A 20681-nucleotide genomic window follows, 5' to 3' on the forward strand; every position below is an offset into this window, starting at 1 on the left:
GATGAAAAATTACATTTTGCTGGTATTTAAAAAGTTCAAACAAATTATAAGAGTTCCAGAAAACATACTGGCATTATCTTTAATCAAATTCATAACAGATGAAAGCTCCATATTTTAACAACATAAATATGTACAATATTAATTAACTACATCTGAAATAATTGTGCATCAGTCCCATTTCTCGTCATCTCACAAAACCCATTATTTTTTAATAAAAACTCTTCAATAATAAACTTTCTCAGATTTAATCCAGCTGAGTTTCTGTCACTTTTAGTTTCTCACTTCCTCTCTTTTTTTTTAAATTCCAATTTGTTACAGCTGGATATACTGAACAGTTCAGAAAAGAGTACCTCAACTGCCTGAGATTTAAAAATTTCATTCACAATTAATAAGAAAATATTTTGAAACTACTAACTTTACAAACCTATACAGTAGTTTTAAACAAATTAGAAGAGTATCTCTTTAATTAGAAAAAGCAGAAGTTCACTATTCAATAACTGTGAAAGGAACTTCAACAAATATGTGATCTCTAGATTTTTAAATAAAATAAAAAAAATCGCAACAATTACTTACTCTTTGTGCACAGTTAAATTTATTTAATATCCTACAACTGTAGTTCAAAACTTAACTTATAAATTATAAAGCAGCATAGAAGATTTAAAAAAAAAATCAGTTACAACACTAACATGAAAAAAAATAATAAAGCTCATATACAGAAACACTTTTTAACAACTATTCAATGAAATTATCGCAATAAGACAATCCTTTCAACAGCAAGCTAAAAAAAAAATGTATTCCTAGCAACTAACATTAATTTTTCTTTAATTATTATTTTGTCAAAATATAAACATTGTACAACAAAATTTTAAGTCTACTTTTAGAAACACATATTATCTATACATTTGTGGATATTTATAAAAAATTGAATAAATGTTTTATTAATAGTGTGCTGTTCTGTGAATTTATTTATGGCTATTAATAAAGGATAAGTACATGATTTTTAAATTATTTTTCAAATAGTTGTCTTTATGACTATGTAGAAATTACAACTCATTCTAACATCAACAGATTTATTTTCATACATTACTAAACAGTTTCTAAGCATATCAGAAAATGTTTGGCTTTCTAGTACAAGGTGTTCAGTAGTTTCAGTTGTTAAAGTAATTAAATAGTTAATTGTTTCTGATTCAAAATAATTTTAACACTGATAATATATGCCAAAGAAAATTACATGAAAGTATAGGGTTTTTTTTTTAATGGGCATAATCATTTATATTGATTAAAATGATAGATTACGTATTCATTTTTCTGAAGAAGGGTAAGAACATCAGCTTAGATTGCATTCTCATAAAGGTTGGATATATTTTATTTCTTCTATGCACATCAATCATTAATTTCAGTTATATTTAATTATAACTTTTTTTAAAAGAATTACTCCGACTACCTAGTTAAAAATTTTACAGAATAAGCAAGAAAATAATTAAGCAGGCTAAAACTGGTGAACAATTCTTTATTGTCTCAGTAAGTCAATATGAGCTATTTGAACTTGATAATGTCCTAGGAATGAATTCTCAAACCAGTGTGCCAAATGCCAAAAATTTATTCTAGCTTTTGTTTTATTCAGCAAATTGCAGATCTTTCATGTAAGTTACTCTTTAAAGTTTTCCATATTTTATTTGCTCCCTTATTAATAAAAAGATTTGGAATATTTGAAATGTCTTATAGAAAAAACAATTATTTTTTTTAAACTGCTGTAATTCTTGAACCTCTTACAATAGAAGGCTTTAACGAGATACCTAAAAAATAATGCGGTAAATGTAAATTACAAGCAAATTACACATGCTGTAAAGTCCTGGAGATGATTTACATGAGATGTTAACTAAACGTTGAGTACATTCTTATATAATTTAGCAGTAAAATTTCCAAATTAAGTGTATAAAATTAATTAAATGAAAAATAAACTCAAATAAAATATGTTGTAACACAAATTTTACATCACATTTATTATGAATTTGTGCTGATGAGCAGTGTGGTTCTAAATTCAGGTTTTATGTTTCACTGCATAAAGATTAACAGTGTATTTAAAACTTAAATTAACTTTGTACTTTCTGCTACTACTTCTGTGATTTGGAACTGAACTGAACCTGGACAGCAGTATAGATAGAATTTGGTGGGAGAGCTACTTGTTGAACTCACACAAGGAAAACAGCAAGGCCATAGCAAACATCCCATCAATATTTTATTATAATGAATATAAGCAGCATCCTAATTTATGGTTTTCTTCTAACACACCAAATAATAAACAACTATGATACCTAGCTAAAGGTATTCTTAAAATAAACTTAGGTACAAACACATATGGTTTACCAAAGTGGAGTTGGTTGAGTTTTTACAAAGAGAACAACTGAAAAGTTATCAGCTGTTATGATAAGATAGAATCAAGTGCAAAGAAGCAGGAATTTTATGATAATTAAAAATGACAAAATTGTCATTCTTTAAGTAGATTTTATTTAATCATTTCGTTATTGTTAATTGTGATAATTACTTCTGTGCAACTAAAAAATAGAAAAAAAATGTTCCATAATATTATAAGGAAAAGAAATTATAATAAAATAGACAGAGATTACTAAGAAGAAGGTACACCATAAAAACTTACACAACACTTTACTGAAACTATAAATCAACAAAAGCCTCATGAAAGATGGAAAAGAAGATAAGACTGCTAAACTACTAAATAATTCTAATTATTATAATTTTATACAGTACACCATGTATGCTGAACAGGATTGATATGGAAAATCCTTTACATTTTATTATTCATAATTTAAATGATGTTCACTGAACGCTGTAAAATATAAAAATTTAAGTTTGTTATCGCTACTTAATATAACAGATAAAGAATTAACAACCATTAACAATATAAACAGCTTGAAATTTTACTTGCTAATAATAAACTATACATTAATTTTCAGTTTATGATTACTTAAATCCAAATAAACCTACCAAAAAAGAAGTTCCACTGAGTTTAAAAGTGTAATAAAAAAAAAGAGAATTAATATAAACAATTACTACATGTAGGTTAAAAAGTATTGGTTATAAGTTTCTAGGGATGAACTCTGGGAAACATCTGTCATAAAAAACCACAAGATTTGGGAGGTTAAGTTGCATCTGGTACAGATGCTTTAAGAAAGTGAAAGTGAACAGTAACAAATTATATAAAGAAAAATACTGCAACTTCATTAAGGAACATATAGTATTGTTTTGCAGGAGACATTTTATGTTATAATTTATAAGTTTTAACTACAAAAATAGAGGTTGTATTTGTAACAATCAGGCAATAATGTAGACCTTTTGTAGACACATTTTCTTTCAATGGGTTTTTTGAATTTTATTTCATTTAATCTGTTTGAGTAGCTACATAGGGCTATTCTAAAACAGGCTTCACACTGGGTTGAAGATTAAGATGTGCTGAGCGTTTTTTAGATCTACAAAAAATTTGTAGGAACACAACAAATTGATATGCACAAACTCAAAGAACAGCTGTGGTATTGAATATCCTTGAGCGTTACAATAAAACGAGAGATGTATAACTTTACAAGATTGTGTCTGGGGATGAGATACTTCATATTCATCAATGTAGTAAGTCAAAAATTCAAGCTATTCTAGTCCAGCTACACCTGAACTCGTGCCAAAAGATTTAGAAATGCTTTGAAACAAATGAGAACCTTACGAATAGGGTTAATAAACAGGTGGGTACCTTGGTGGTGAATCTGTTCAATGAGGCTTTATTAAAAAGTAGTATTGCAGTAAATACAGGCAGGAACTATTTGGAAGAATAATGTAAATGTGAAGATAACTTATGAAAGTGATAAAATATTTTTTTCTACTTAATAACAGAAGTTGCTCTCAAATAATTTTCTTGACTCTCGTATATAAGGCAAGTCCAGACAGGGTGAGGCAGCTAGTCCAGGTTTAAGCAATATAATGTAAGCTAACTGTTTACTTTTTACTCGGATTGCTTACTACAAGTTTGCATTATTTTTTTCAGTTTCCATTTTATTTTATTTTATCAATATATGCTTTCTTATATCGTTTCACACAATTTGTGTGATTTACTCACTCTTTATGAATACTAATGATGGTTATATAAAATCAAAATGCACAACAATTTTTTTCAGTTCATATACAGTTCTCAACCACTCCCTTATGAGTTGTTTCAATAATCATTTAAACCACTGAAGAATCCTCATTCATTGGGATTTTCAGCAAAAAAAAATTACTTTTTTACCTATAAAAAAAAGTAAAAATAACAGTTATCATTTTACTGAAAAGAAAATTATTTATACAACTGCATTAACCTATAGATGTCTTCTGCTATAAAATGAACGCCATAAGCACAGATGAGGTCACAACTTGTGATCTAAGCGAGTGTGCTATTTTAATCTTAAAATTTTTTGTTTAATATCATCTAGAAGTTATATTTATATTTAAAATGAAATAACAAAAATAATTTAGCTTCAGTAGTTTGATCTATATTTCAAAATGTTTTTAACTCTCGCAAAGTTTAAGTAATTAAGATTTGATTGTATTAATTTTTATGATACTACATAAATAACTAGCATCATTATTTTAGAAATCCATAAATTAAAGAAAAAGCCTATTTTCAGTTTTCATGAAAATTTTCTTAGTCCTGTTGAAATTTGGCATTTGTCAAATCATATTTTAATTCAGCTCTATCTCTGACTATAAAATAAAAACTATTATCGTACTTCATCCTATCAATTAAAAAAAAACCAAGGGTTGTTTTGAAATCTCATCATATTACAATGTTTTCTTTATTTGGGATGCAGATATAAAAAGCAAGACTGTACATCAAAATTCATTTCAGAAATAAATAAAAATAGATTTATTATCTTAATAAACTGTTAAATCAGTCTCATTCAAAAAGCTCACAATTATACAGTAATGGCATACATCTGATTCACGCAAAAAATTTCTGATCATTTGTAGAAACCAAACGGAACGATAGCTGTTACGCCTTTTTTATATAATAATAAATAACTTCAGGTTCATATTTTTTTAGATGAAAACATTTCATTTAAACAATAAAGCAATCTATCAAGAAAATTTTTAATTTTTTGCTTGTTTCAGATCGACTGATGTATATTATCAATTGTATAAATAACATAAATCTATATGTTCGTGAAATCATGAATATAAAATATTTTTATTCTTACTTCTTATATTCAAATATGTTTGGAAGCCAAGACCTGAGAATCGTGTGACAATGTTATATGTGAAAAATGCCAAATCTGAGGAATTCATACTTTCTGATAAAAGGTTTTTAACGTAGCGTAAAAATTAATTCCATATATCTTCTCTCACCTACAACTAATTATATTTTGACAAGAGTTAACTATACTAATGTGATTGGAAGTACTCACAGGACTGAACCTTTACCGTATTAATGTTAAGACAGAAATAATTTGAATATTAAAGTAAATACTGATAGTTTTGATTTGTCAAATCAAAACAAGTAGATATCTGTAACCAGTTTTGATTCATCAAATCCAGTAACAGGTATCCACATCGACATCTCAAGGAAAAACTGTGTAGCAATGACAGTTTGAGAAATAAGGTTGAAAAAAAATAAACAGAAAAGCATATATTTAGATAATGACTATTCTTTGCAATAAAGTGCAAGGAACAATCTTGAAGATTATTTTTATAAAATTATTAGCCAACTTAAAAACAGCACTGCTCTCACACACAACTGCAACTGTGAATTTATTTGTCTATAGAGGCATTATGTGCACTGGATTTCTCATTCACCGACTTGAAACTGTGAAAAAAAGATGCTTATAAAAGAATAACTTTTGTTTGCGATTCATGACTGCACTGCAGATAGAAAAAATAGTATTTACTAATGAAACATCAGTTGATAACAAACAAGACGACAAATTAAATTGATTAATAAAATTCAGGTGGGGCTGTGTTGGGATGCATGGCTATTGGTTTAACGTGAAACATTACAGACCTTGGATAAAGTTCCTGTGAGCTAAAGACCGACCAACTTATTTGTAGAGTTAAATGGGAGAGCCACCATCATATTTATTTTGAATGAAACTGAAAGTCTCCATGGAAAATTTTAGTTCCTTCGTTTGGCCAACTTAACAAATAAATTGGTTGGTTTGTATGTTAGCAAGTCACTTTCAGTGTATAGGATTGAAATAAACACGAGATATTGACTGCGTACTAAATTTAATTTTAACATGAAACAGACACTAAACGGTACATATTTATTTCAATGACAGTTTTGTTCAACTTTGGTCTGTGATATGAGAAGTAAGAGAAATTAGGCATAATAAGCAGCAGTAGAGGTGCTCGTGCCATCGGCGTCGTTCACTAAGCATGCCGTGCCAGCTTTGTGATGCTCCCGAAAGTCTCGCTCGTCCGGCACTGGATATGGGTACCTGTACATGGCCCATAACCCCCCCTTTTCAATGATATGCATAATTTATATTTCCTGCTGGCTGGCTTCTGCGTGCAAAAGTTAAAATATTGAATTTTTATACACTTTTACATGATTACTTTAATGTTTTACACATAACTATTGCCCAAAATACACTTATTACTACTTAACTTAATTCGATGTAACTCTATAAACTCTAAACACAAACACACGAATCACCACACTATCACGTCTAAGTTGTGAGCTACACTGAATTGAAATGAACAAGAGTGCCAGTCGATCTGTGCTGTGCACCCTCACCAGCAGCCCGCTCGCCAGTGACACAAACTCAAAGTCGTACCGACGAGCTGACCATGTAAATTATAAAATGACACAGCATTTATGTCTCTGAGACTAATTAGTTAGGGAGTTATTCAAGTAAGAAGATACAGACCTTTTCATTATGCTACAAATTTCTGTTCTGGTGCTCATATGTTTCGGTGTGATTTCACAGACGTTTCATGTCAACAGATGAGGGGTTGAAAGTTTAAAATAATAAACTTTCAGGTAGAATTCAAAGAACACAAGAGAACGAAGTAAGAGCAGCTGTTGTCAAGAATCTTAAAAAAAATATCCTTATTTATAAAACAATATATTAGATGCAGAGTTTCAAAATTGAGGTTGGCATGTAATTCAAGAATCCATCACAACTATCCCCATCTTAACAGTGCAGTGCTACATAACTGAACTGGGATGAATGAAACCGACAATCACTGCATTTTCTGACATCAGCATCAACTCTTCCAAAAACAATTACTTTTAGGGTAAATCATTAAATAATATTCCTCTATGATTATTTCAGCAGAAACAGCCTCGCCAATTATACATGACAGGCTGCTCTACATCAACAAGGACCCAATACATTCTGTCCTGGCTGTTCAGCACTTTTGGCCACAAAACACAACAGTAGTCTTTCAATCCCCTATAATGTCGCCTCATGGATTCCTTAACTCTGAAAATTAAAATTAATTTGGATGGATGTAAGACTGACATCTATTAAAAGTAATTACAAGAGGTAGTAACTATATTAAGAAGTATCTTCAGGATGCTTTCCGACAGAAATATTGGGATTTATACAAACACTGCAAGAATGAGTCGTGCTTATTTTTAAGAATTAGGTAAAAGAACTTAAAAGTACTACTTTTCTCTTAATAAACGTTAATAACTCTCGCGTAACAATACTTGTATAATCTAAATTTCTCAACTTTTTTAATTCATAACACTACATCTGTAAAGGAGTAACATCAACACATTAATAATCACCCTGACTTGTTTTATTTACATATTTTATCAAAAATGTTGATTAACAAAATTTTAGACAACAAAGCATTCATATTAAATTACATAATGACAAAGCAAACATCACAAATAATCAATCTAATAAAAATACCCAGTTACTTAAATAGTCATGCAAACAATTAATAGCAATATGACGTACAGTCAGTAAGACTTGCGATGCCTGCCAGTGTAGTGATCGGCACACTTGGAATTTCCCCGTTCATCTTGATGTTTTCTTAACCATTACTTCACCCGCAATGTCTCTCATGATATCTAAAAACAAAACCAAATAATATATACACACTTAATTTTTCATTATTAAAAAGATAATAAAAATGTTACATATTTTTTTATAATAATAAAATCACAATACAATTTTAAATAAGGATTTAAAGGTAACGTTCAGATTTTGGTTTATTAAGACCGGTCTCTGACTCACAGATCAAAATAAATGTTGTTCTTTTGCGAGTCAATAAATCTAACTTCTAATTTAAAATGAATATACTGTAAATAAAATGTCGAATTTTATACATGTAAATTTATAATGTAAAAGTGTTGCTTAACAAATAAATAAATAACTGTAATGAAAGGCAAAAAAAAGTACTATAAAAAATGTTAAGCTCCTTCTAACCACCTTCATTACATTGTATTTATTAGGGTATCTAGAAAAACATATCTATTTTATATAATTTTATTAGAAGCTTTTACAAATGTCAGAAAGAACTAGAAAATTACTCTCCAAATTTTCTTAAAGTAGAATGAAACTGCTACCTAAATCTCCATAATGTCATTGCCAGTATATATGCAAATTCTAATTTCCTTTTGTTGAGAACTCTGTGGTATGAAGTAAGAATAAATACTAGTCACATATAATAAACTGGCCATTGTTAAATTTAAACTAAACTGAAACCTGTTTCCCCAGGAGAAGTGAATTTTCATAAAACAAAGGTGTTAATATTTTTTTTTTTAAATTATACACTTGGATTCAAATCTACAACTTTCTGAGTGAAAGACAAAGATACTACCGCTCTGCTGTGGAGGTTGACAATTTATTTAACCGCTAGTTACTTTGCATACAGCAATAAAAAAAACTATTGTACCGTGCTCTATTTCCTTATTGGATAAAAAAAAATTTACTTTTGGTGGCTACAGCAAATGACAAAAAAATATAGGTTTAATTTTATGTAAAAAATGGATGTGGATGAAAAATGAGCCCAAAAATGGAAATAAGACTGCAGCATTATTCTGAATTTAAAATTAAAACTTCTTTAAAACTTTTAAGTATTAAAACCTGGAGACTTATTAAAGTATGTTTAATCTTTGACTAATAATCATAAATTGTTGGGCAACTCCTTAACAAAATATCAGATGGTCTTAAATACAAACTTCAAATTTACATACACTTACTCCCAAAAGTGTAAAATAATATTTTAATTCAGTAGATGTTTTTAATTTCCAAATATTGTTTATGCAATATAGTTTAATATTCATATTCTGGTTAGACCAATTCATGTATGGTAACATGTTTAAATAAAACTTTAGTAAATATTAAGCTAAATAAGGTAGTTAACTTTGCTGAAGCAACACATTTTCAGTTAATTCACTGTCTAATTATTATACACAGATGTGTCACAAGACAATAATTTATGCAGTGGTAATACCTTAAGTATTACAGTACTATATGCTGATAATAAAACTGCAACTTCCTATTTTTGTAGATTTAAAAAATAATGAAACTGCTGACTCACTGTGAATATAACAATATAAGAAGTAAAATGGTTTTTAATAATGTAAGAATAAAAAGTTAAAATAACATTACAAAAAAAAATTAACTTCAAATTGTCATAATTAACTTAAACCCTTAATTCTTTTACATCCTGTTTCTATTTTTTTCTGTAAATGTTTTTCTAAAAGTACTATTTAAAAATTTTAAGTATCTTAAATATAACAGTACCTTTGGTTAGAAAACAGTAATTAACAATTTCTTTAATTTCAACACCTTACTTTATAAGGTACTAAAAACACTATATAACATATCAAACAAAATAAAATGCTTCATCCATAATTTAATTGGCGGTCAGCACGTTTTAATCTTACATTTCCTATTAAGAAGAAAACTTCCAGGTATGGTTTTGACATAATGTCTTTAAACTTATCTTTATTATTTTTTTTACCTAAATTTGATAACAAATTCTTGAAGTTTTACTATTAATGTTTAGAACAGTGACCTCCATACAATATATATCTTTAAAATTGCTGTTATTGAAATAATAATTCTTATTATCTTTTTTACTAAGATCACTATAGTTTCTATGTTGAGTACTGTTTACCTTTCTTAGCTTCATTCTTTTATCACAAGTTGACACCTTTTGAAACCACTCCATTGTCAAAACTTATTGTACTGATTTTAGTACAATAAGTTTGACAACATGTGATAATAGAATGAAGCTAAGAAAGGTAAACAGTACTCAACACAGAAAAAATATATATCTTTGTTAGTTATTCTCATTGTTTTGTTTTGTAAATATATCCAAGCAGGAGGGTTGGCTATACAGTCATTATTATAACAATTATAAAAATTATTTATGGGTGTAGAGGTAGAAAGGTGAAAAATAAACTTTTCTTATTTTCTTTAATTTATTAGTGATTTATTATACTAAAAGAAAAGAAAGATAATGTGTACATATCAAGAAAAGAGATTGAGAATAATTTAAAAACTATTAAATTTTTTAATGTGTGAGAAGCAATTTACTATGCTACAAATTCTTTCCAATGTTATAACATGACTAACATACATAGTGCCAACAAATATCTTCAATGTAACAGTAAAAAAAAAAAACATAATATAAAGAAATTAGCAGTGATTCACAATAATTTCTATACTTTTAAGTTTCAGGCTGAGGAACAATTACTAATTGAAAGTATTTGTTTACAATGTACATATATTATTGGCATAATTATATTTTGAGCTCTTTGATACAAAATCAAATAATCATTTTTAGTGTTATATTACCAACAATGAATATCTTTTTGTGAATAATTAGTTTGAATATGAGTTTTGATAGTTTAAGAAAGGATTGAAAAAAAAATCTATATATATATATATATATAATATACATAAATAATAAATCAATAAAGAAAGAAATCAATATTAAAGAGGTTACTACATATGAATACAATTAAGAAACAAAAAAAAGTATGTAAGAGGAAGCAAATACATTGGCTGGATGAAGATTTAGTTAATTCGATAAAAGTATGAAATATAGAAGGTTAAAACTGTGGAGGAAGACAAAGAGTGGAAAATATAAAATAAGAAACTGAAGATGTATGATATGGTGAATATGCTGGTTGAAAGACTGGCACAAAGTAGAAAGAAATGGAGGATTGCAACAAAACAGTCAAGCAACTCCCCTTCTCAAAATTTGAGTCATGAGGTTATGATAACTGAATTACAGCAAAGACCCCAGATTAAACTTGAGTTTATTTCACTCTCTCCAAACATATCTCATTAACACACAACAGTATCAAAGTAATGTTTATTTTTATGATAATAAGATTGTAATTTTATAAAATTGGTGTAGTTTTGATTGATCACTACGGTTACAACTATAAGTAAATGAATAATATAATCTACATATATACAATAAGTAATATTACTGATTTTATGTGGGAATTTGTAAGTATATTTCAGCATTTTCACAATTAAAAAAGTTCTCAACAGTTTCCCAGAATAGTCTACTCAGTTACCTTAATATAAACTTAAAAGTTATTTATCACAATGTTTTTAAGTTTTCTTCGATTCTATTTTTATTTCCACCAACTATATGGTTTTTATATCCATTGGGTAACTACTGTAAACATTTAAACACACCTGAAATATACCATGGTAAAAGTTTCCAGAAAAAGTGACACTGGGGTTATGAGTCCAAAAACACTTAATTTATTTCTACTTTTATTTTCAGATAACAATGGAGTGTAAAATTAGGGCCTTGTTTTTTTAATATTCCTCATTAAAGAGGCTCTTTTACACGATTATAAAAAAAATTGTTTTTGAACGCTTGTGAGGAGTGCATTTGTTTTGAAAAATGTACAGTAGACTTATGAAAAATAGTCTGTACTTCCAACAATAAAAGCTAAGTATTATTATTTAATAAACTGGAAAACAATTTCAATAAAAACTTTTCCAATTTATTACTAAATGTTTAGCAGAGGCTCTTTATTTGTATTTAAGGTAATGTTGTTGACGTGTAATATTAATGTATATATTATGATAAAAAAAGCTTATCACATTAATGAAACAAGAGGTAATAAAATCTGAAATGCTAGTTTCAAAGGACAACCACTATGATTTTTATTAACTGTTTTCCCCATACCTCACATTAAAAATATAATGTTTAAATAAATCAAAACATTAAAATTATGGCTAATGCATATTAGATAATAAAACTCTCCTATCTTTTTAGTGTTGAAATGGCAGAAAGAAAACAAAGGACTAAAAAACCTAACATGAATAACACATACTTATAGCAACATACAAACAACATTAATTTGTCAGATTTTGGCCAATGGAATACAATTAAAATGTTAACAAAAGCCAGACAGGTTTCTGAAAGAAAGAGGAAAATTTTATTGTAAAATCCAGGGTGAAATTACTAAATCAATAAGCAAACAGGGTGAAAGAATGTGTTGGTTTCTTCTACAAGGAAATTTTTCTTTCTTTAGGAGGGTCATGGTGGAAAACCACATCATCTTACATGGTGATCTCACAAAATGCGATACGTCTTGAAACAGTAAAAGCAAGTTGTTAGCATTTAGCACAGAGAAATTTGACAAGAGGCTAAGCCAAGATGGCTTAAGTATTAACCAACAATCCCCATTATAATAAAATGTAATGCAAGTCGTGCATCAAATTCATAAAGATGAACTGAAATTTATTCAGCTGTTGAAACGTTAAAGTCAACAAATATAAAAATGTAAAATCCAATGAAAGCAGTTTTATAATAAATAAAAACAAGTAAAATAACTATATAAAAAAAAGTAAAATAAATTTACTAAAAAAAAATAAAAAAAAAATTAAACTTCACATTTAAAGGAATAGAAGAAAAATTAATTAAAAAAAAAATTGAGATGTAAAAGAGAAATAATACAAAAAAAGAGACAACGCCAAAATTAAAATAGTGCTAAGAAAGCACATAAAATAATAATAAATCTAAAATAAATAATATTAAAGCAATGTAAATAAATTTTTTAAAGAAAATTATTCAGTCTAGCAGTAAAAATGGACTATGAATACATAAATTCCATTTTTACTTATTTTAGCTCTTAATACATCTAAATAGAGAGGTCACTTTTATCCATGAGTAAATAAGCAACCTTTCTATGAAAAAAAAAAAATAATAGTAAATAATAATAATAATCTATTGTAATAATAAATTACAATAACATTGCTAAATTTAAGTAGCAAAAAATTATTCTAAAATAAAACCATGCACAATTCCAGTTAAACAATAGTTAGTAACAATGCAAAATATAGACAAGATAATCATAAAATAATAATTTAAGAGCTTCTACAATTTTATACATATATATATATATATGAAAAAAAAAAACTGAATAAACCTAACCTACAATCTATTATTAATAACCACAATCTAATAGAAATATTGGTCTTATAAAACAAGAAATTACAAAAGCAGAAAGAATCTGAGCCTACCAGTAGCAAAACATTCTTAAGGTTTAAAATTAAGTTAGTTAGAGAAGGTGAAACATGTGGCTATAAAGCAAAGATTTAAAGGAAAAATAACATAAATACTAAGTCAAAAAAGAATTTTCATCCAATTATGGTAAATTAAACAGGATTTATAGAATGCATGCAATGAGAATGAAAACAAACTGATGAAGAGATAAAAACATTGTACAGACATTAATCATCAAGATATACAGATAAAAGACACAAGAAATATAAAAAGTATAAATAGATAAAATATAAATGAAATAAAAAAAGTATAAATAATTAATACAAGGTGTAAAACAAGTATTCATAAAAAATAAAACACAGTATAGAAATATGAATTACCTAAATTAGGAAGAAATCTAAATAAAATGTTTTTAAATGAAAATTATTTAAATTTAACAAGAAACTGGGATATACAGCAACAGACTGCATTTCACAATACTTAAGATATTTAAACAATCATGAGAATAACTACCAAAGGAGGTGTTTACATGACGGTCTTTGTATATGACAAGGCCTAACAGTTGATTTTACATGTCACAATAAAACAAAAACTTTGAAATTTATCAGTTTTGATATAAAGTTTAATCATTTTAAATATCATCAAAAACTATTATCTAGTTACAATTATAAAAAGCAAATTGTTTATGTCCAAATGGAACTATTACATAGCATCGATAGGAACTGGGCTTACTAAATGTGGCTTTGGGAATTGGCAATTCATTTTCTAGCAAACAAGTATTGAGAAAACATAAGGTTATAAAATAATGCAGTTAACTGCATAGCCTTGATTTCAGATTATTCTCGCATCTAACCAAAGAGAAGTACTTCATTTTTCTATATTATTCTGATGAAGCGTAATGAATTTAAGTATAAATATAATGTCAATACACTGTAAGTTAATGTTGCAATAAAACTTTTGTGAATAAGAAATTTATCAACAGTATAGCTTACTTTGGCATTGGTCAAACAATAATGAAACTTACCAGTAATAATGTATCTATAAAAATTGCTAGTACAGAGCTTTAAACTTTGTCCTGAATATGAAATTCTAAAAAGAAATAGCTTTTTCCACTTAAAAACTAATAATCTATCCAGATTATGATTCGATAAGGAATGCAGATTGCAGATCCAAAAAATTCTGTTGGTCTTTGATAATGATACATATTTCAGCTTTGAAATCTTTACAAAATGGAAATATATATATACTTCTACAATGTGGCTATTACCTAAAACTTCAGTTCAATAAGAGCAGCATTTGTAACAGATTGACATAACTGAAAATAACTTGTGCAAAAAAAAAACTTCTGTAATCTGCTGCTTCTTATAAACTAAATAAATATAAATACAATAATTTTATTCCTCAATTAAATTAACTCCATTTTTAATTATAGCTGCCATCATAAAGAAAAAAAAAAATTAATTGCACTGAAATACACAAAGTACCAGTAAAGAAGTTTACATTACAAATAACATTAATAAACCACCAAAAATTAATGCATGTTTACACTAGCAACTTTAAGAGTATCCTCATTTTTAGATATGTACTATCTGATATAAAATTAAAAATTACATAAATTCACTATAGTCATTCTGCACAAACGGTCTTCTTTCAATCTGCTTAACAGTGGTGTTATAAATAATTAATTATATTAAGGAATAAATATAACTCCTTCAGTTGTGTGAGATTGAAGGTATACAAAGTATGTAATCTGCAATACATCTATCTTAATATGAAATAAAAATTTTATAAATTGAAGTTCTACCATTAGAATGAAAATTAACCTGCACATTTCCATCAAAGTTGTCAACACCTTTAATTCAACAATAAAATAAGTTTATTTTTAATAAATTTAAAATCTACCATAAAGTACCATAATCTTAATTTTTGGAGGGAAAAATACATTGTCAATTTTGAATTTTTTTGAAATACTTAAAATTTTATAACATAATCATAAAGCAAAAAAATGAACTGCAATGCTGTAATTTAGTCTATTGCTAGTATACTCAACAAATATTGAGATACATAAAGAAAAATAAATCATTTGGGTACATAAAAGAAAAAAAACCAAGATATTAACACTCTTTCTAACCAATACAATGACAACAGAGGCAAGAAAACTACAACAGGTACCATTCACTATTATTGAGTGAATATGGTAATAAAAAATCACAGTACATGAACTTTTTTTCTTACACAAATAGCCTAAGAGAGAGAGAGAGAGACAATAACCCCCATACAATATAAAACATCTGATGTGTTTTAGTTGGCACAGTAACTTGCACTACATAACATAAAAGTAAGGCATAAAAAATGAATGTAAAAAAAGATTCTTTTCCTAATTTGTTTTTTTTTGTAATGAAGAGAAACATAGAAACAGATACACATCAGTCATAACAATTAATGTTTTATAAAGTTGTAATGACACATATAAAAATAAATATATTCTTCATTACAAATCCATAATATATCATAAATAGGAGTCAAATTATTAATAGAAAAAAAACATAATGTAAAGCAAAAGACCTGTGTTAATATAAAGTGTAATTTATTTTATTATAGAATTGTTTAAATTATAAATAAAAGAAACTTATCAACTGACATCAGCAAACAGATGAAGTACCCATGGCAAATGGGTACAAAAATCATATTTCAAACTATATAATTTTTATTAATAACATTTAGAAAATATAATAACAATATATAAAATTGGAAATGACCTCAAATGTCAAAAATAGAAAAACGATAATTAGACCTTCTAACAATTAGATTGAAAAAAATAAATAAAATTCTCTAAAATAATGAAGCACATATTTAGATAACTTATCAACAAATGGCATCTTTTATAGTTAAAATAAGTAATTCTGGAATATCGCATAAACCTACAATAAGCATAATAGTTACAAAAAAAATTTATTGTATAAGAAATAAAAAAAAAAAAAGGTAAAAGCAATAAAAACAAACTTCCCTGTAATTTAAAAATTCTGTATTTAACAAAACTGGGTTAACTCACTAATAATAAACAATACCTTAAAGAATCAGGTAATACATCAAGACAAGAAAAGTATAATAAACCATTAAAGTTTGATATAAATCTGAAAACTAGTAATCAATCATTCCACTAAGCATGAGCAATTTAAAATTATACCTAATATTAAAACAAGTTCAAACTGCAACTATACATTTTATAAACAACACACGTCTTTAATTGTATATCCTCTCTTTTAATTCACAACATGTCTTTATGAGATGTTAAACATTGCAACTGTGCACCCAACCTAACTAAAACAAGCCTATAAGTAAGTTAACCTAATTTCATTCAAAATTGATTATAATCAATTTTTTAAATTCGAATGTTATATACAGCCAAGAGTTTAATATAAATAAATAACATCAATTACAAACGGAAAAAAATACGGAGAATAAACAGACTTCATATGATACACAAACAAAAACTTCCTAACCTGACGGAAGGTAACATAAACATGGCATACAAAACATAAATATGCTAATAAATATTACTTATCGAATTATTTCCTTTGACAAAACAGTGATTTTGTTTGCATTTATACTTGTAACTACGAAAAGAATAAGATTTTACACAAAAACAGGCACGAATGATAACTGTAACTGTCGTAAATTACAAGATTCCGTTCATTATCAAAACAACGCGTAATGAAATAACCTTTTACAAACCAATTATAATTTAACCTATAAATTTTTACCTGTTGCAATAATTATCCACTACTGAATTAGATGTTCTGAAGAATTTTATAATTTTAAATCAAATAACGCAACTATTAATAGTTACACGAGCAATCTAACCAAATATTTCGACTTCTGACAATATGAATGAATTACACTATTTTCTTAATATAAAAAATATCACTACGAACAACTTCAACGGGTATAAGTTATAGATTATTTTAACATTTCTATTAAACTGAAGATACGAAGAATATCTTAAAACCTTTCAGCGAACACAAGCAATGTAGCTTCCTAGCCTAAAGCAACCTAATGGGAAACTAAAAGAATTTGTAATCACTCAGTCTGCCACTATAAAATCATAATTTTACACTAATTTTTTGTATACGGTTTTTAATTCAACACGATAAAACTTATAAAACAAAAAAAAAACTACCGTGAACTATTAACCACAATGGTCATTAACTCATTGTAAATCCTCCATGGCAGCTAAACCTAATGCAGGGGCCTACCCTTTGCAAGCCGACACTTAAAATACACACCTATAACACAAACACAGCGTTGAGTAGAAACATAAGCTTCTCACATTTTAAAATTAATAAAATCTCTTGTCACAAATTCACGTACAACCGTATAACCACTTACAACTTGTCACCTCACAAACCCCCATATTTTCTCACATATACAGCTAAGGAGACGCGCCAAACACTCTCCTGACCAAGTATACGGGAAGATTTGGTTGATTAAAATAGTTCATAAAAAAACTGAAATTTTTTCGCTTAAGTATTCATTATGACAAAATTTATTTCACTTTATAAAAATATAAATAAATCAAAGCATTTCAAAAGTCGAAATAGAGAAAATATAGAACTACTTTAATGATCATAATTATACCAAAACAACACTGCGCATTAATACAAAGTTTTATTCAGATATAAGTAGACTCCCAGCAGGCCAGTCAGTGTTACCATTCAACAGCAGGAGCAGTATTGCAGGAAGCGTATTTGTTTCTTCTAGCAGACGTTGAAGCTATTTCTAGGACCTATTCTTTATTATATTGTATTATTTTATGTGAATTAATGCTTTTAAGGTAAATGAAGCTATTTGCATAATTTCTTAATTCGCCTGATCGTTAGAAGAATTGAAATTTGAATTTTACTATTCATGGTAGGGTATTTTGTATCGGTGAGGGTTACGTAATAAAATTTATCTTTTTTTTTTTTAGTGTATTTATTTGTTAAAACTCAAGATAGAAGAGGTAATTAGAAGAGAGCCGTTCTCCAAGAGCACTGAATTATTAAAAGAAACCCTCATGTGCGGACTTTTGTCGTTGTTTTTGTTTCAGCATAACTGTTATTTCATATGAAATAGTAAAACGTTGCAGGATGACCAACCTATAGAATATATTTGTATGCAATGTATGTTAAAATTTGTGTCGTGTAAAAAACTATTGCTAACGTCTGTATTGTAAACTCGAAGTGTTTTCATATTGTCGTGAAGTAGATGAAATATTTATCTGTACGTTTGTTTGTTCCTGCTGTCGTTAAACGGAATAACGTTAACATAATAGGCGTGATACCGTTATCATAACCTAACTTGGAAGACCATTGTCTTAAAAATGTTTTATGTGGTACAATCTTCGCTGTTTTTACACGAAATGTTACTCTCATGCAAGCCAGGTCAGATCGCGACTCCCATGTTGTAAAAGTGGTCTAAATTTTAGCGACCTCGTAAGATATATTTTTTAAATGTTTGGGAATTTAGCCGGTTTTCAGTTTTATTTTAACTTACAATGTGAAGATCTTGGTTTAGCTGACATTTTAATGAACCTGTTATTCATTTATCACCTTCGTTGTGTTATATTTTTGCTTAGAATGGATTTTAACAAAGATTCCATAAAACTAACATTGTCATAAAATTTGGTGCAACATAGACCTTTAGTAATTTTTATAAAATTTTAATAGAATCTCATCCCTGTCATGATGGAAAATGTTGCATTTTGTTCATCTTTTAATGTTTGTGTACATAAAGAATATTTAATTGAGATTTGAGTTAATACATATTATTTCAGCTTGCAGAACCAAAGCAAATTACAGTTTCATTGATAGTTAAACTATTATGCCGATTAAAGTCGGCCAGAAAATTTTTATAATTTTTGGAAATTTTGTTTAATGGGTCCCTATCTTCCCTAACCCAACACTTATGAACTCACCACAATATTACAATTAGTACAGTTATTTTTACCTCCTTTTTTCTACTATTTCACTGTAGTGATTGAATTATTTGTGTATGAGCACTTGTTAGTTTCCCTTAGTATGGTAGAGAATCATATATCAACTGTTCTACATTTCCTTGCCAAAATTTCATGATCTTGGAGAAATTACAGATTGTTTGCACTTAAGGCAAACACTAAATAAAAGTATTGATTTTAAATTGGAGTACAACCCTATTAATCAGTAATGTTACTCTTCACTACTACTATCTGTACATCAAAAGATAATTGGAAGAACTAGTAAATTTGTAAGTTAACAGTTCAAAATATTCACTATGTAAATTTGTAGCTATCTAACTTAGCTTGTCCATTGTGCATATCTAACAATTGTCCATTGTGCATTTACTGTAATCGTGCAGTAGTAATAACTATTAGTGAAAATGATGAATGTTCTCTGTATTAACATTTTCATTATCTTGTTAATAAATTCTTCAAATTTATTTTATTTGTAACAAAATCAAACCATACGGTTTCACTTTGAAGTTACTTAATAATAATAAACTGTCAAACTTGTCATAATTATATATTATGCCTTACAAATGCAATATGGGCTGACTTGTCATTGTTTGATGCCCATAAATATGAACTTATTAACATAGTAACAATATTGGTTTTGTAAAACAAAACTTTTTAATTTTGTTTTTAATAAAAAGACAAGAAAGTCATTAAAGTCATTAATTTTCAAGTGTTAGAACGTTAACACTTTAAATGCATAGTTAATGTAATATAAAAGGCAATAGAACCGTATTGGGGATCCTGTCTTATAAACCAACACATTGTACACACAGTACAATGTACAGTTGAACACACATCGCAGTATGTTAGATTATGGGAATGGTCCATACTATTGGCTTTTGTAATAAGTTTTTGCATTTAAAGAAACTTTCTACTGAATTATTAAAAATAAAATTCTATAGTACCATTATATTGTTTTATCAGCAAGTTATTAGGTAATGCTTATTAAAAAAAATCTGAATTTTCTGTATTTAATACCTGAATTCTTCATTTAATATATACAAATAATCTTCATTAACACCGTAGATAGTTGTGTAGTATCTTTAAATATATACTTTACTATGTTATTTCATAGTATTTATTATTTTTAAGAATTAATGTGGAATTTAACCACTTATAATTTTTTGCTAAATAAAGTTGTGAAGATGCTTTAATCAAGGTCTTA

At 27.5% G+C, this 20681-nt stretch overlaps 1 protein-coding gene and 1 long non-coding RNA gene across 5 annotated transcripts in view; one reads left to right on the forward strand and one right to left on the reverse strand.

Moving 5' to 3' along the window:
* The window catches only part of Nipped-B (Nipped-B cohesin loading factor), a 127423-nt gene extending 109482 nt beyond the window's left edge, over positions 1-17941 (reverse strand). Inside the window, exons 1-2 of one of the 4 annotated variants that reach the window (XM_075362437.1) lie at positions 17772-17941; positions 7950-8062 (exon numbers count right to left, since the gene is read on the reverse strand). In XM_075362437.1, the coding sequence (XP_075218552.1) occupies positions 7950-8013 (64 nt within the window). In that variant the 5' untranslated portion in view covers positions 8014-8062; positions 17772-17941. Of the gene's footprint in view, positions 1-7949; positions 8063-17046; positions 17219-17249 lie in introns of those variants that run through there. The other 3 variants (XM_075362439.1, XM_075362440.1, XM_075362441.1) reach the window with 3 other exon arrangements.
* A 265-nt stretch (positions 17942-18206) lies between these two features.
* LOC142323160 (uncharacterized) overlaps positions 18207-20681 on the forward strand; it is a 37485-nt gene continuing 35010 nt past the window's right edge. Inside the window, exon 1 of the long non-coding RNA XR_012756035.1 lies at positions 18207-18319. This is a non-coding gene — a long non-coding RNA (uncharacterized LOC142323160). The remainder of the gene's footprint in view (positions 18320-20681) is intronic.

This window comes from Lycorma delicatula, chromosome 4 (assembly GCF_047948215.1).
Source record: "Lycorma delicatula isolate Av1 chromosome 4, ASM4794821v1, whole genome shotgun sequence".
In the NCBI taxonomy this organism is placed as follows: Eukaryota; Metazoa; Arthropoda; class Insecta; order Hemiptera; family Fulgoridae; genus Lycorma; species Lycorma delicatula.